This window comes from Monodon monoceros, unplaced genomic scaffold (genome assembly GCF_005190385.1).
Source record: "Monodon monoceros isolate NGI ecotype Baffin Bay Population unplaced genomic scaffold, NGI_Narwhal_1 Super_Scaffold_18, whole genome shotgun sequence".
Lineage (NCBI taxonomy): Eukaryota > Metazoa > Chordata > Mammalia > Artiodactyla > Monodontidae > Monodon > Monodon monoceros.
In genome coordinates, this window is record NW_021703774.1 from 136,535,847 (window position 1) to 136,550,299 (window position 14,453).

A 14,453-nucleotide genomic window follows, 5' to 3' on the forward strand; every position below is an offset into this window, starting at 1 on the left:
CAGAGCAGCAAGGAAGGATGCTGCAGAACCTGCTGTCAGCGCCCTGGTCCTGGCTGCTCGTGCCATCCGCCTGGATGTGCTGGACGCCCGATGTCTGTGTGGCCCCCAGCTGGGGACCAGGGAGAGGCAGCGGAACCAGAAGGCTGGAGTAGATGGTGCCTCCTGTCCTGGAGCGGGACCTAAGGAAATCAGAGGCTGCCTCTGGGGGCGAGTCTGGTAACAGCAGCACAAACCAGAGATGGTTAAATTCATTCCTTAACGTGAGCTTCCACCAGTCCCCCACTCCTTACAGCCCTGGCTCTGCCCTCCAAGCTCCTTTTCAACCGCCTGTTATCTCAGGATTGAGAGAACTTTAGCAATCACCTTCCTTCCTCCAATCTTGAAATGGGAATTAACTGTCATCTTACGCCTATCACTATCCTTCCTCCCTACACATCACTGAACAGAGACAAGAAAATCATTGCTGTTAACACCCCCAAGGCCCCACTCTGCTGGCCTGAGGGCCAGGGCCTAGCCGGACTGCTCCTGGGACTAAAGCTGGCTGGGCTCCCACGGCCCCTCCGCATCCCGGTCATCTGTGAAGGACAGAGAAGAGGGGCTGGATTCAGCAAGAGGAAAAATTACCTGTTTTCAGATGTAAGTTTTCTCGAAGGCGTTCCCATCATTCCCAGTCCCTACGGAGAATTAGTTATTCCCACGGCCACCTTTAATTTGCTAGGAGTCAGGAAACTGGAATTCTAGCCCTGGCCACATGACACAGACTCAAGTTCAAACTCCAGTTCTGCTTGTCACAAGCTGGGTGGGAGGAAGCAAGCTACTCCCAGCTGTGAACCTCAGCTTCTCCTTCTGTCAAAGGAGATGATGCCATACTTTGCAGCATCAGGGGATTAGGTGAAACACTAAATGAGAACGAACTTTTACTACCGCCTTTATCGTTTCAGCCATCTTCAGGATGGCCTCGTGAAGTAAGGGACCCTCATTATTCCGCCTGTACAGATACTGAAACTGAGGCACGAAGGGGTGAATTAACGTGCCCGAGGTCATACCGCTGGCAAGTGATGGAGTCAGGACTTATACCCAGGCTGTGTGGCACCAGGGCCAGCGTACTTCAAGCCACACTGCACCATCTCCCCAGCCAACAGATCTAGGTGTTGCACACACAGCAAGTGTACAGTAGGCCTCAGTTTCTTTTCCTGTGGAGCCTCAGGGGAGGATGGAAAGGGTAAAAAAAAAAAAAAAAAAAAATCCTAGAACCTTTAAAGCTGCAAGGGCCCTCAAAAGAAAACCCAAAGCATTTTCACATCCAGAGTTGCAGTTGACCCTCACAGTAACCCTGTGACAGGGCCTGTTTTACAGGTGAGAAGACTGAGGTCTAGAGGAGGGTGTGAGTGCCCAAGATCACCAAGTGCACCAGTGGCAGAGCTGTGAAGGGCAGGTCCTCTCCAGAGTGGCCTGGGGGAGAGGAATCATCCCCACCAGCCCGCAAACTGGCTCCAGCTGCTGCTCCAGGCTCAGCACGTGCTGCTTCCCCAGCCAGAGAGGCCCGGCACCTCTGGTCTTCTGAACACACCACATGCGTGCCATCCTCCAAGTCTCTGCCCACGGGCACTGCTAAGGTGAGGAAATTAGCATCGGACCTGGAGCCAGGCAGAGAATTCTGTTGAAATCTGAGCTCCGCCACGGACATATAGGAGAACCTCTCAGGGTTCTGTCGGCTTCCTCACCTGAGAATGGGGACCCACCTCCCCTAGATGATCACGGATGGAATTTAGGGAGGGGTGCAAGGAAGAGCTTACCCAGGGCCCAGCACATTTAAAATTCTGTTCTCCATTTCCCTTCTTTGCACATCCATTTCGCAGTAGGGCCCCCTTCCTCCAGAAAGTCTCCCTGGCCCCTCGGCAGCTGGAAGGTGGGGCTCACTCACCAGTGTTCTCCTTGTCCGCGTCAGACACGATGGGCAGCGAGGACGACGGGGGCACGCAGTGGAGCATGGAGAGGTACCGCGGGGGTAACTGGGCCGGCGGCAGCAGGTAGTAGCGGGTCTGGAGGTCTTCCACTGGCTTCTCCACCTGTGGGGCGCACACAGCAGAGAGCCAGAGGGGAGAGGGTTGGCCCCTCCTGAACGGGGGGCTCCCCGTGGGGCAGATTCACCTCCATGGCCCAGACACTGGGGCACAGGGCGCCCGGAACAGGCTGCTTGGCAAGCACCTGCCAGATGACTGAGGCAAGAAGGAACAAAGGCACACATCAGATAAGCCCGGGAGCAGGCGCACTTGCACAGGTCCACAACCTCCTTCCATCCTTACGACCCTAGGAGGGAGGTTCTATTACTATCCTCACTGTGGTGACCAAAAACTGCATCAGTGAGATGAAGGTACAGGCCCAGGGCCACAGAGCTGGTGAGTGGCAGAGGCAGAACTGAATCCCGAGTCGGCCTGACCCCACTGCTTTGCAATGGAGAAGGATCTGCATGCATCCCGACTACGTGTGGTCCCACCTTCCCCACGTGTAATGACTCAGACTCCAGGGTCGCTGGGCCTGGGGAGTGTCCCCCTTCTAACCGGACAGTGTCGTGCAGCCGTTACTGAGGCAAGGGCAGCTGGGTGACCTCAGCAAAGTGGCTTCAGCAATCAGCCCTTCTGTATTTCTGTTCCTTCTCCGGAAGATGGAAGCTCACCCCACATCACAGGACCCCAAGGCTGGAATGAGGGGACGTGGAGGGGTGATGACTACACAGCTCAGAGAAACTTAACTGGAAAGACATGAATGTGATAGAAAATTATGAATTTCAGGTGTGGGTCCTATTGTTTACTTCTCCATCCAGATGCTTCAGAGCAGCCCTTCTTAAGCTGTGCTCCAGAGAACTCTGGTGTCCTACAAGGTATTTCTAAAAGTGCTCTCAACAGTGTTCTTTGTCAAGGGAGTTTGAGAAACACTGCATACCACCTCCACACTGGTGAGTCACACACAAGCATATTAAAGGCCTCAAGGCAGTCTGCAAAAATCTCCTTAGGTTAACCCAGCACTTCCTAACTTAATTTGACCACAAGGAAGGGAAGATAAGCCCACTTTTGAGTACCTGCCATGTCCCAGACCCTGTGCCAGACACTTTGTACGCATTCACACCTTATTGCTGGAATCTATCAATGGCCCTATGAGATAGGACTCTCACTCCCATTGTACAGATTAAGAACCCAAGCGAGGTCCTCAGAGGTTAGGTGACATCCCCAGGCCATGTGGCCAGTAAACAGCGGAGGTAGGACTGGTCTTTAGGTCTGTGCGATTCCAGGCCTGTGCTCTTTTGTGGGAAGAGAAAAGAGTAAGCAAAGAAGTAACAGGTGGGGCAGGACAGGAAGAGAAGGTGGAAGGTGGCTCGGGGCGTATCTAGGAGGCTGAGCAGGGGCCAGCAGGACAACGATGAAAGCAATTCATAGGCTCTTGGGTTCGAAACAGCTTCACAAATAAATGCCTGGTCCTCTATCCAGACGTGAAGCGGGTGGGAAGGGGGGTTATTAGTGCTTTAATTCCAAGCTGCTCAGCGGAGTCTCTCCCTGGATCACAGCTCCTGCCTGGGGCTTGTGGTGGCAGCTCAGGCCCAGATAAACCAACTGAGATCACACTCCTAACAAAGGCCGTCTGGCAGGCCTGTCAATCAGAGCCCTGCCCCGGATGCCAGGCCCCAGGCTTCTGTGTGAGCAGACGGTGGGTGTGTGCTCCATTTGGCCAAGGTCCCTCTCTTTGTGTGGAGGCTAGAGACGCCGTGCTCTCCCTGGGCTGCAATGGGGTGGCCGGCTCCCCCAAATTTCAGGCAGGGCAGGGGTGGCGGTGAGAGTCAAGGGCCATGTTTGCTCTGCCTCTGTCCTGGCTCTGTCACTGACCAGCTGTGTAATCTGAATCCTAGTCCCTCACTCCCCAGTCCTGTGGCCCTGGACAAATACATAACTTCTTGGAGCCTTCTTCCTCTGCCCTACAATGAAATAACATTCACCTCGAGGGCTGACAAAAGGGCCAGTAGACACCCTGGAAATGATCAAGACCAGGGGTGTTCCAACTTTTCCCCCTTGAATGAATGGAAAATGATTTCTAAATAAAACTTTAAAAGATCTGGAACAGACAGAGGAGATGCTGCTGAGGTGAAGCAGGAGTGGGGATCCCCCTGTGTGCCTGACCTGCCTGGTCACAGCTGGAACCCCACTGAACCAGCTAATGACCTGTGGCTAATGACCTCATTATGTAAATGCCAAGCTTTTATCCTTTCTCTTACTCACTTCCCACATTAAACCAAAGAAGCCTACTCTCTACTCGCTCTTCTCCACCCTCCACCCAAGGGAAACATCTCTGTAACACCCAGCGTTAGGCTTGTAGCTCTGAGAGAGACAGTAAAGGTGACAGTGGTCTACATTTCCCTGAACTTGAACTGCGTCTGAGCCAACCTCCCCCACAGGTCCAGCCTTATGGGGTCAAAGTCAGGACTGGTCACCCAGGCCTCTCACTATCCTGCAGTCCTGATGGCCCTCAGTGCTTGCCAAAAGGGAGAAGGGCGGAAGGAGCTGGTAACCAAGGCCACAAAACCTGGTCCCCCCACCCGTACCTCACACAACGGTTCTGACTTTTACACATCCAGCACTCAAAACTCCAGGCTCAAAAAAAGCACACCAGTTAGTGGCCAACCACTGATCTTATAAAAGGATTAAATTTCATCCATTCTTTCAACAAATATCTCCTAAGGTGACAGGTGTTTGGGGAAGGTTTCCATATTTTTCATGACTAAGCTTAAATGCCACTTCCTTCTGAAAGCCCTCTGCCGTCTCCGGTGGGATATACCTTTGGGGCAGGGGACCTATGTCTGCTCCTGGCTCTGCCCTCAAATGTGTGGCTCCAGGAAAGTGATATTTCCTTTCTGGTACCCAGCAAAATGAAGGGCCCTTCTAGCACTGGCATTCCATGGGTCAAGGCTGGTGGTCACTCAGTGTTACTGTGTGGCGGTTCCTCAGGCTCATCTGAAATGTGTCTGTATTCCTTCTTGCCTGAGCTCCCCCCGGAGCCTTTTAACCCGCGCCACAGCCCAGGCTGACTTGTCTACATGTGTACAGACTTGGCTACACATGTGCATTCCCAGAGGCACACACAGTACAAGGTCAATGCTGTATCCTTCTGACCAGTGCCCAGGGCCTGGTACAGAGTGGGCACAATGGCTGGCTTCCTGGGACTGAGGGTCTGTAAAAGCAGCCAGGGTAACTGGGGTAAGGAGGAACCTCGAAGAGTCAGGGATGGTACTCACCAAGCCTGCTCCATTGTAGTGGCTGCAGGACACGTGCTGGAAACCCTGCTGCGGGGGGACCCCCGGGGTAAGGGATGCATCCTGGTAGCCCAGCAGGAACGGGTGGTAGGGGTGCATGCTGGAGCAGTTGTGGTACAGCTTGGAAGGCTCTCTTTCCAGGTACTCAGACCCCACCACACGATCTGAGTTGACGCTCAGAGGGGGCCCTGAAAAGGGACACAATGAGGGAAGTGTTAAAAACACACAGAGCTAGGAAACAGGGCATCACATTACTGTCTGAAGGTAGCAGTACAATAAACACTCATATCCATTTACAGAGAACTCCCACATCCATTATGCTTTTGACCCTCCCTGCTCTTTAAACCCTTCACCCATGTTCCACTCACTGTTCTTAGGAAAAGTCCTTTGGCACAGCCACGAAGCCCCATGTGGGCTAGTTCCTGCCTCCACTCCAGCCTCCTCATTCCCGAAAATCTAGTAGCTCCTTCTTTCTCCTCCACCTCAGGGCCTCTGCAGATGCTGTTCCCTAAGCTTGGAAGGCTTTTTCTCCTGACCCCACTTTGCCTCCTGAAGTCCCCAGTACTCAGCTCCTAATCTTCCTTCTGCCCACAGCTAAACCATCGATTATCAGAGCTCTATACACCAATCTGTGCGACTCTTTGATCAGTGGTGTCCCTCTCCCCGGGACAAGATCCTTGAGCGCAAGGAATCTGACTCATCCTTTTCATCATTAGTGTCTGACACATGGTGCTCAGGGCTCAGTCCCTGTTCTTTGAGAGATGGAACAAAGAAAGGCACTGTGGGGCTTCCCCGGTGTCACAGTGGTTAAGAATACACCTGCCAACGCAGGGGACACGGGTTCGAGCCTTGGTCTGGGAAGATCCCACATGGCGTGGAGCAATTAAGCCCGTGCGCCACAACTACTGAGCCTGCGCTCTAGAGCCCGCATGCCACAACTACTGAGCCTGTGGCTCCACAACAAGAGAAGCCACCGCAGTGATAAGACCATGCACTGCAACGAAGAGCAACCCCCGCTCGCTGCAACTAGAGAAAGCCCGGCCACGACAACGAAGACCCGATGCAGCCAAAAATAAATAAATGAAAGGAAGGAAGGAAGGCACTGCGTCCATGGAAAGATATCCTTCTCCTAGAATTGCTGTTTCAGATCTGTCTTCCCCATCTAGTTCTCTGGGGACCTATATTTTCCTAGAATGCCCCAGAAGGCAGAAACGGGCTTCAGAGAGCATCAGGCCAATCCCCTTAGCATACAGAGGGGAGAGACCGCCACAGAAGGAAGGAGCTTGCCTAGGGTTACAGAGTGAGCAGGCCCCCAGCGTCCTGACTCAGACTTGTGCTCTTTCTACCACACTGCCATAGAGAAAACCAAGAAGACACGTGTCTGCACCCAAAACAAGCCCCTTTAAAAAAGCTTCAAATCTACACGTGACTTGAAATTGTAATAGTGAAAGCCACAAGACCTAGGGAACAATGTAATTTATGCATATGGGGGGAGGGGAGAAAAAACAGGCAACAACAATCATCTCAATAGACTGTCCTGCTGTAGTGTGCAGAGCTCGCATTCCCACCCACGCCTGGGAAAGGGCTGGAAGGGCTGCACAGACAGACCCATTGGGGCAGGGAACGGGTGAGGCTCGGGGCCTCTAGGGCACAGAAACGGAGGGGACGGTGCGCAGGCGCAGTCTTGTTGCGCTAGCCCACCCACAGGGACGTCCTGGGGAGGAGCCTCCAGCCCAAGAAAAGGGCGGGAAGAGGCGCGCAAGCGCAGTATGGTCAGGCTTCCTCGAGCCTCTCCGTGGAGGGGGAGGGGCAGCAAAGTCGACTGGGGGCCATTTTTTTCCTTTCAGGATGGAAACGCAAAAAGCTGCAGCTAAATGTTAAAAGCCCTCAGAACCACCCATTCCTTTCTGTCTTTTACCTTCTTGCAAAAAGGCACCGAACCCAAATGACTACTCAGAAAAGGGTATCCCAAAGCAAGGTTACCTCTAGAAAGCATCTTCCCCACCCCCACCCCTTCCCCGCGGGATCCGAGCGGGACTGGGACGCCGGCGTGGGGAGCGGGGAGGCGGCAGCCTGGAGAGGAACCAACAGCAGGGCAAGGCCGCGCGGGGCCCGCCCGGGAATCTTACCGAAGTCGGCGAATGGCGGGCTGAGCACCGGCCGAAGCGGCCTGCTCAGCTCCAGGCGGCCGGGGCAGCCCCGGCCAGCGGCCTCCGCCCCGAGCTGGGGCCTCAGAGAACTGGGCATGGCCGCGGCGGCTTGTTTGCTCGGCCCCACCGGGCAGCGGCCTCCCAGAACTGGCTGGAAGGTGCTCGGGCCGGGGCTCCAGCCCTGCTGGGGTCTCTGGAGGAAGCAGGCGGCCGCGCGGCGCTCGGGGCCCGAATGCGCGTCTCCCAAAGCGGCAGGCGGAGGCAGCGGGCGTAAGCTTGAGCCCGGGACAGCGGCCGTGTCCCCGGAGGCCAGCTGGGGCCCTTGAGCGCACAGGGCCACCTCCTGCTCCTCCTCGGAGACCTGCTTCTGGAGTACCTGCTGCGCGGCCGTGATCTTCTGGCGCTGGGTAATCAGGTAGCACTTCTTGCAGGTGCACTGCTTCCAGCGGCACTTGCCCGCATGGCCCTTGACGGGTACCAGGAAGCCATGGTTCCGGCACCGGGAGCACCTGGGGGCGCGCAGCATCTTGTCGGCCAGCTTGGCAAGGTCTGCCTCCATTGCACAACCGCTACCTCTGGGAGCTGCAGAGCGAGTGGAGCACGGATGAGCAGTGCCCCACGAGTCGCTGGTGCTGGGGACTTTGGATACACTTGTAACAAAGCGACTCTCAGTGCGTCCCAGGAACTGCAGCAAGACCCTTGCATTTTCCCTTTTTTGGGTGCAAAATTTGGAGAGTTTCTATCCCTTGGTTAATAAGATGCAAGGGATTGGGTTGAATAAGTTCTTCATGTAATGCTATTGCATATATGTCATCTGGATTATCTGACGCTTTAGGCATTTAATTTCCAAACTCTCTATTCCCGCCATCCCACAGACAGAAGCTATTTCGTAGTTTCAAAAAAAGAAGGCGGAGTGATATTCAACGGTGCACAGATTTAAAGCTCCAGAGGAACGTATAAACCAACCCATTCCGGTAGAAAAGCATTCCAAAAGGCAAACCGTGTTTCTCCTTCCAAAAGCTGCTGCTTCTGCTGAATTTAATTTATCTCCCCTGCAGGGAAGCAGCCGTTCACAGCGATGCTTCCAGAATATTCTCAAGAGCTCAGTGCAATGTGATAGCTGCTCAAGGGTGTGCCCTATAGTAATTACCATTTTTTAAGTCTTATTGGTATAGGAATACATTTCTGGAAGATGGCATATTGCTGTTGTTGATGCCTTCCAAAGTCAAGCATACTTAGAATGCTTTAAAGTAAAATAGACTTAGGATATTTTAGCATGAGCTTGAACCATTGCTTAACTGTGCCATGAATTTAGTTACCTCTGTAAAACAACCCAAATCTCAGGACACCTAAAAAGTTGCCACAAACTTCATAGCTTCCCAAGACTACTAAACTAATTCATTTTTTTGTTTTATAGAAATTTGTGACTCCGTGAGGTCTTCCCCCCGCCCCCCTTAGGTCCAAAAAAGAAAGAAAAAAGCTTGTGATCATAGGATCAATCATTTTCTTTAAGGAGGTAGTTATGGTTAATACCTGGTGAAAACGTGTGTATTTTTAACTGCCCTCTCTCTGAAGTTCTCTCTTTCGGGTAGCAGAATGGTAGAAGCTGAGAGCCAAGGCCTGGTGTCCACCTTGATCTTCCTGAGCCTCTGGTTGCAGCTGTATTTTGTATTTCTCACCAGCTGCCTGACAATAGGAAGTGGTTGCCAATCTGAGGCTGATTATGTACTGGAAAGCTGAAAAGAGGTTTCTAAAATCTTTTTCTGCTTTAAGGAAATATATTCCTCGGGCTTCCCTGGTGGCGCAGTGGTTGAGAGTCCACCTGCCGATGCAGGGGACACGGGTTCGTGCCCCAGTCCGGGAAGATCCCACATGCCGCGGAGTGGCTGGGCCCGGGAGCCATGGCCGCTGAGCCTGCGCGTCCGGAGCCTGTGCTCCGCAACGGGAGAGGCCACAACAGTGAGATGCCCGCTTACCACACACAAAAAATATATATATATTCCTCATCTTAATAAGAGGGCAAAAAGTATATTCTTCCTGTATTATTTGGCCCTTTAGGAATTTCACTGGTAATTTAAATCCATTTAAAGAGATCTAGGTTTGTCTCTGCTTTGCTCTAACACCCTCTATCTTAATTTTTGATTTAAAAAATATGGTCCCATAGATACAAGGACAGGCAAGCTCTTTTTCTGACTCTACTCAATTCAGAATGTCTAACTTTTTCACCGACCTTGTCAATTGAAAATGTTACTTAAAAATCATATTTTCAATACTACTGTCAAAAAAACTGGGGCATAAGCTGCATTGTTTCATTATGCCGCAAATTATAAGGTCATTTTCTGCATCATCAAATTTAAGTTTTAACCTCAGGTGACATCAGCTGATAAGGCCTAAACAAGAAAACTACTCATTTGCACTTCCATGCTTGACCACCCAAGCTCTCTTCATTTTCCTATTAATGATTTAAAGGAAAATCCTATTCAAAGACAACTATTTGAATTAACTTATTTTAGCCTTGTTAAGGACAAAATGCTTCCATATCTATTTCATAACTTTAGGGGCAAAATTTACCCAAGGTGATGTGAATTTGCATAGTGCTTTGAATTAATAAACAACCACATGTCTTTTTAATCAGTAGTCACGTTATAAGATGCAGAAACCTCAGGGTTTATATAGTAAACAAATAAGAAAAAAATATACTAGTTTATTTCTCTCTTCCCCACAAAGTCTCAATCTGTGTAGGTAAATTCCAACAGAGCTTTATTTATTTCACTCTTGGAAATTCAGGCAAATTGATAGCTTTGTTTTATTTAGGTTGATGACTGATTTCTTCTTAGGCTGCTGCTGCTAGATAGAAATAGATACAGATTTACTTCTTTAAATTATTATTTAAAAAGATGGTAAGATGTAAAAGTGAAAAACTGGAAGTCAAAGAAGGATGAGAGCAGTAAGTACATAGTAGACCCCTTCCTTCCCCACACCTAAACCTTTGGATGTTATGTTTAAGAAAGTCTGCATCATTGTAAGCAGTAGTTTATAAAATGACAAGTTATAGTTACTGGGGAATCACCAGTTTGACTAGTTAACCACAAAGGGGCTGGTTGATGGGCATATCTGAGTTCCAGCTTTAGATATGGCTGTATTTTCCTCGGAGTCCCAAATTTCCTACTTTGAATGATGCCTCTTCTCTTCTGTTAATATGATTGCTATTGGTACTGTTTAATTCATATTCATTTTAAAGAGCCCTGTATTATGCAGTACACAGGGGTATCATTTATAATCGTTAAACATTGCATGCACTATAATGTTTCCTCACTGGTAGCACACAAGAGTAAGGAAGGGCTTCTTTGCCTCTAGCATCTTTCCCCCAGCGGCTATAACCTAGATATCTAATATCTTCTTCAGGCTCTCTCTAGTGAGCAATGAAAACTTTATTGAAGATTTTGTAGGGGATAGAGGGGAGGATTTACATGACACATCCTACAGCAGATGCTTTAAAATCCTGCCTTAGCGTTTCTGTTCTCTCAAGATCCTCCTCTGCTGTGCCACACTCACTGGAGAGGAACTGGTCTGGTTCCCCACCCACCCACCCCCGTCTCCACCACCTCCCACCCCCACCCCAGTATCCAGCCTCTCTAGCTTTTCTCGCCTTGATTTTTGAGAGTTCTGTAATGGATGTGACTATCTTACTTTTCTTTATGTCTAGCTCAATATAGACATTCAGTAAATATTTGTTGAATGTACAAATGAATCTTACCTCCCTCTCCTGCCAATGTCAAAGTCATCTCCTTTCTCACTGGCACAGTAAATCAACTTGAATCCACCAACTTTTACCAAACATCATACAAAACAGAAAGGCCAGAGTGAGCAGGACTACTCTCCCGACAAGCAGAATCTGAGGATCAACTTCGGTTCCTTGAGCTTACCCCTTATCCCTGATGGTTTCATAACAGTAATAATACCTACTAGCACTTACTAAGTGTTTGTATGTGCCAGTAACTATTAAGCCCTTTATGTGTATATATTCATATAATACTCAAAACAACTCTCTGAGGTAGGTACTATTATTTTCAGCCCCATTTTACACATGATGAAACTGAAGCCTACAGAAGTTAGGTATCTTGCCCAAGGTTTTCAGCCATGAAGTGACAGAGCCATGATTCAGAACCAGGAAATTTATCCTCAAAGTCCATGTTCTTAACCATATATCTGCTAGCTCAATATTTCTTCTAAGCAAACACAGTGCTCTCCCCAAGAAAGCATTGGTGATTAATAGAAATGTTTGTCTTGTTACATACCCCATTACAGTTGGGGCAAAGGAGGATGAAGGTGTAGCAACTTGGTGAAAATTCCTAGGATGCCCTGCTTACTTGGTTTTCTTTACCCATAGCCAATATTCATTGAGTGCCAACTATGTGCTAAGCATAAAGGACACAGAAGTAAATAAAAAGATAGGATCCTTACCTTTATGTATACTTCCTAGCTGGCAAACCAGACAGTAAACAAACAATTCCAGATGAAAGCAGAGGAGTGGTGCGGAGACCCAGGATGCTATAGGAACCCATATGAGGGTCCTAATCTGGATCAAGAAGTCAAGGAGGACGTCCTTGAGGGGCTGATTCCTGAGCTCAGGCCTAAAGGATGAGTAGGAATTAGCCAGGTACAGGAGCAGGAGAGATGTGTCCCAGACAGAACAGCATGTTTAAGGCTGAAGCATGGCTATCGTACAGTGAGGTCAGGAGACTGGAGGGAGAGGAGATGGAGAGGTTGAGCAGTAGCCATGTGGAGGGAGTCCTTAGAGGAAACTATAGCTGTCACTTTTGAAACTGAGCAGGACCCTGCAGGGCCCTCCTGGGTACAATAGCCCCTCCATGTCTCCCATTTCTTATAAAGAAAAAGGCTTTATAGTCTCCTAGGCCTTCCCAGAGTTCCAAAGAACAGATGCAATCAGTTACTAATTAGGAGAGTGAGGGAATGCAGAAACAAAGGAAAAGCTGTCAAGAAACAATAGTTCAGCAGGAAAACAGAGTCCTAGTTCCTCCTCAAGGGATACATGCAACAATCTGACACGTATCTTTGAGTTATTCTGTAGGAACTGGAACTAAGACCCCCCACCCGAGTGGAGGATGGTGATCACAAGCTGAGCAGGAGCACCTGACCCCAGACTGGTTGGAATCAGAAAGTTAATGGTTAAGATTCCTGAAACACCACCCTGTTACCTCACCACCAACCAATCAGAAGAAAGTCATCCCCCTGCAACCCTCACCCCAAATGTTGCCTCTAAAAGCCCTTCCCTGAAAGCCATTGGGGAGTTCAGGTCTTTTGAGCATGAGCTGCCTGTACTCCTTGCTTGTCACCCTATAAATAAACACCGTACTTTCCTTCACCAGTAAACTGGCTCTGCTGCACAGCAGGTGAGCAGACCCAAGTTCGGTTCAGAATCGCTATCTAAGACTAAGGAGTGGAAATGACATGGCAGAACCAGGCCAAACTAGAACCCACATATCCAGACATCTAGTCTCTGTCCTTGGTTTTTCTTTCAGAGGGTGGAACAATAAGTAACTAGGACTCACATAGGTATTGCAAGATTAAAATAGAGCTGAGTGGGGTTTTCTTTGGGGCAGTTGTTCCAGGTGGGGCACACACTTGAGGCCAGTCATGGCCCTGTACTAGCACTGTGCTAGGCAGGGTTGTTCCTCCTAACCCTGGGTCCCTGACCGATTCATATGACTTCTCCTAGGAATCTTAAACAGACGAAGCACAAAGCAGCAGTGATGGAAGACAAAGGAGTGAGAGAAAAGAAAAATGAGATGAAATCAAACAGAAAGCAGTTGAAGAGATTGTGTAGATGAAGACTGGAACAAACAATTCTGTGGAGCAGATAAGAATTACAGCATCTGGGCAGAGAGGGCATGCTCACAGTGGCATTGCTAGCTGAGTTAGGCTCAATAGCCCTGACATTTGTTTGGTTTTTACTTTGCTAATATGATGGAAAAAAAAGTATTTTTACACACACAGAAACTTTCACAGTATATATAACTGATCACCTGTACTTTTGATAGTACTATCCAATTTCCATAAATTTCAAGAAATTTTTTGTCTTAAAGGGTGACATGTCCCTATAAGTACAGTATTAAAAGTGGCTAGTAGCTTTAATATCTCTGTCCTTTGTTAAAATGCAGATTTGTTTTAATGCAACATGCATGAATTTAATGCGAATATATGCAGGATACTGTTCCCTAGTAAAATCAGAGTAAAAAGGAACAAAGGATACACCAGAAACTAGCACAACATTGTAAATCAACTATACTTCAATTTTAAAAAAAGAGAGAAAAAAAGAACAAAGAAAAATTTAATCTTCCTTTCTCTATGTATGTTCCTTGTCTAGTTTCTTAAAACAGTAAATTCCTATTTATCAAAAAAAAAAAAACACAAAACACCCAGTATTTTTCCCTGAATTCTGCTTCTATGAGAACAGCAAGCAGACATCAGGAATTTATCTTTCAAAAGACCTTTTCATTTTATGTATAACGTCAGTACAAATTCAGTCCATGTTATAACTGTAAACAGATGGCAAGAAATACTGCTCTAGAGACAGGCAAACTGGGTTGAGAGCCTGATCATTACTTATTAGCTGTGTTACTTTGGTTGTCATTTAACTTCTTTGCACCTCAGTAGTAGTAGCGGTAGTAATGTTTGTATAATTGCTGCAAATTCCGAAGTGTCCCACATTTATCCCATTTAATGATATTAAGATTTAATGCATGCTTACAGCTTTGCAGGCAATGTAAAGTGCAAAATGTGGCCTCATTTAAACCACAGAACAACATCTATAAGGGAGGTACATTTATTTTGTCCATTTGACAAATGATAAAACTGAAGCTTAGAGAAATGAAGAAATTTCTTACCCAAGGTATACAGGAAGTGTCAGAAATGTGTATGAATAGCCTCCAAGTCTGTATCTTAGCCACTACACTATAGTACCATCATTTAGTTATTTCATT

General features: G+C 48.5%; 1 protein-coding gene across 1 annotated transcript; it reads right to left on the reverse strand.

The window, feature by feature from the left end:
• Window positions 1–531: 531 nt before the first annotated feature.
• Window positions 532–7,975, reverse strand: DMRTB1 (DMRT like family B with proline rich C-terminal 1). Its single transcript, XM_029227003.1, has 6 exons — window positions 7,429–7,975; window positions 5,282–5,487; window positions 5,160–5,217; window positions 2,152–2,219; window positions 1,925–2,069; window positions 532–575 (listed from the first exon to the last, which is right to left on the reverse strand). The coding sequence occupies exons 1-6, from the start codon at window positions 7,973–7,975 to the stop codon at window positions 532–534; spliced, it is 1,068 nt and encodes a 355-aa protein (XP_029082836.1).
• Between the last annotated feature and the right edge of the window lie 6,478 nt (window positions 7,976–14,453).

Bases quoted from the DNA above. Each gene is read 5' to 3' on its own strand.
- DMRTB1 (XM_029227003.1), bottom strand. From the start codon at position 7,975: ATGCTGCGCGCCCCCAGGTGCTCCCGGTGCCGGAACCATGGCTTCCTG. The intron at 2,220-5,159 runs GTCAGAAGGATA...TTCTTGCCTCAG, and splicing joins GTACCAGGCCCTGGGCACTG to TCATCTGGCAGGTGCTTGCC. The intron at 576-1,924 runs GTGAGTGAGCCC...TGTCCTTCACAG, and splicing joins CGCGGACAAGGAGAACACTG to ATGACCGGGATGCGGAGGGG.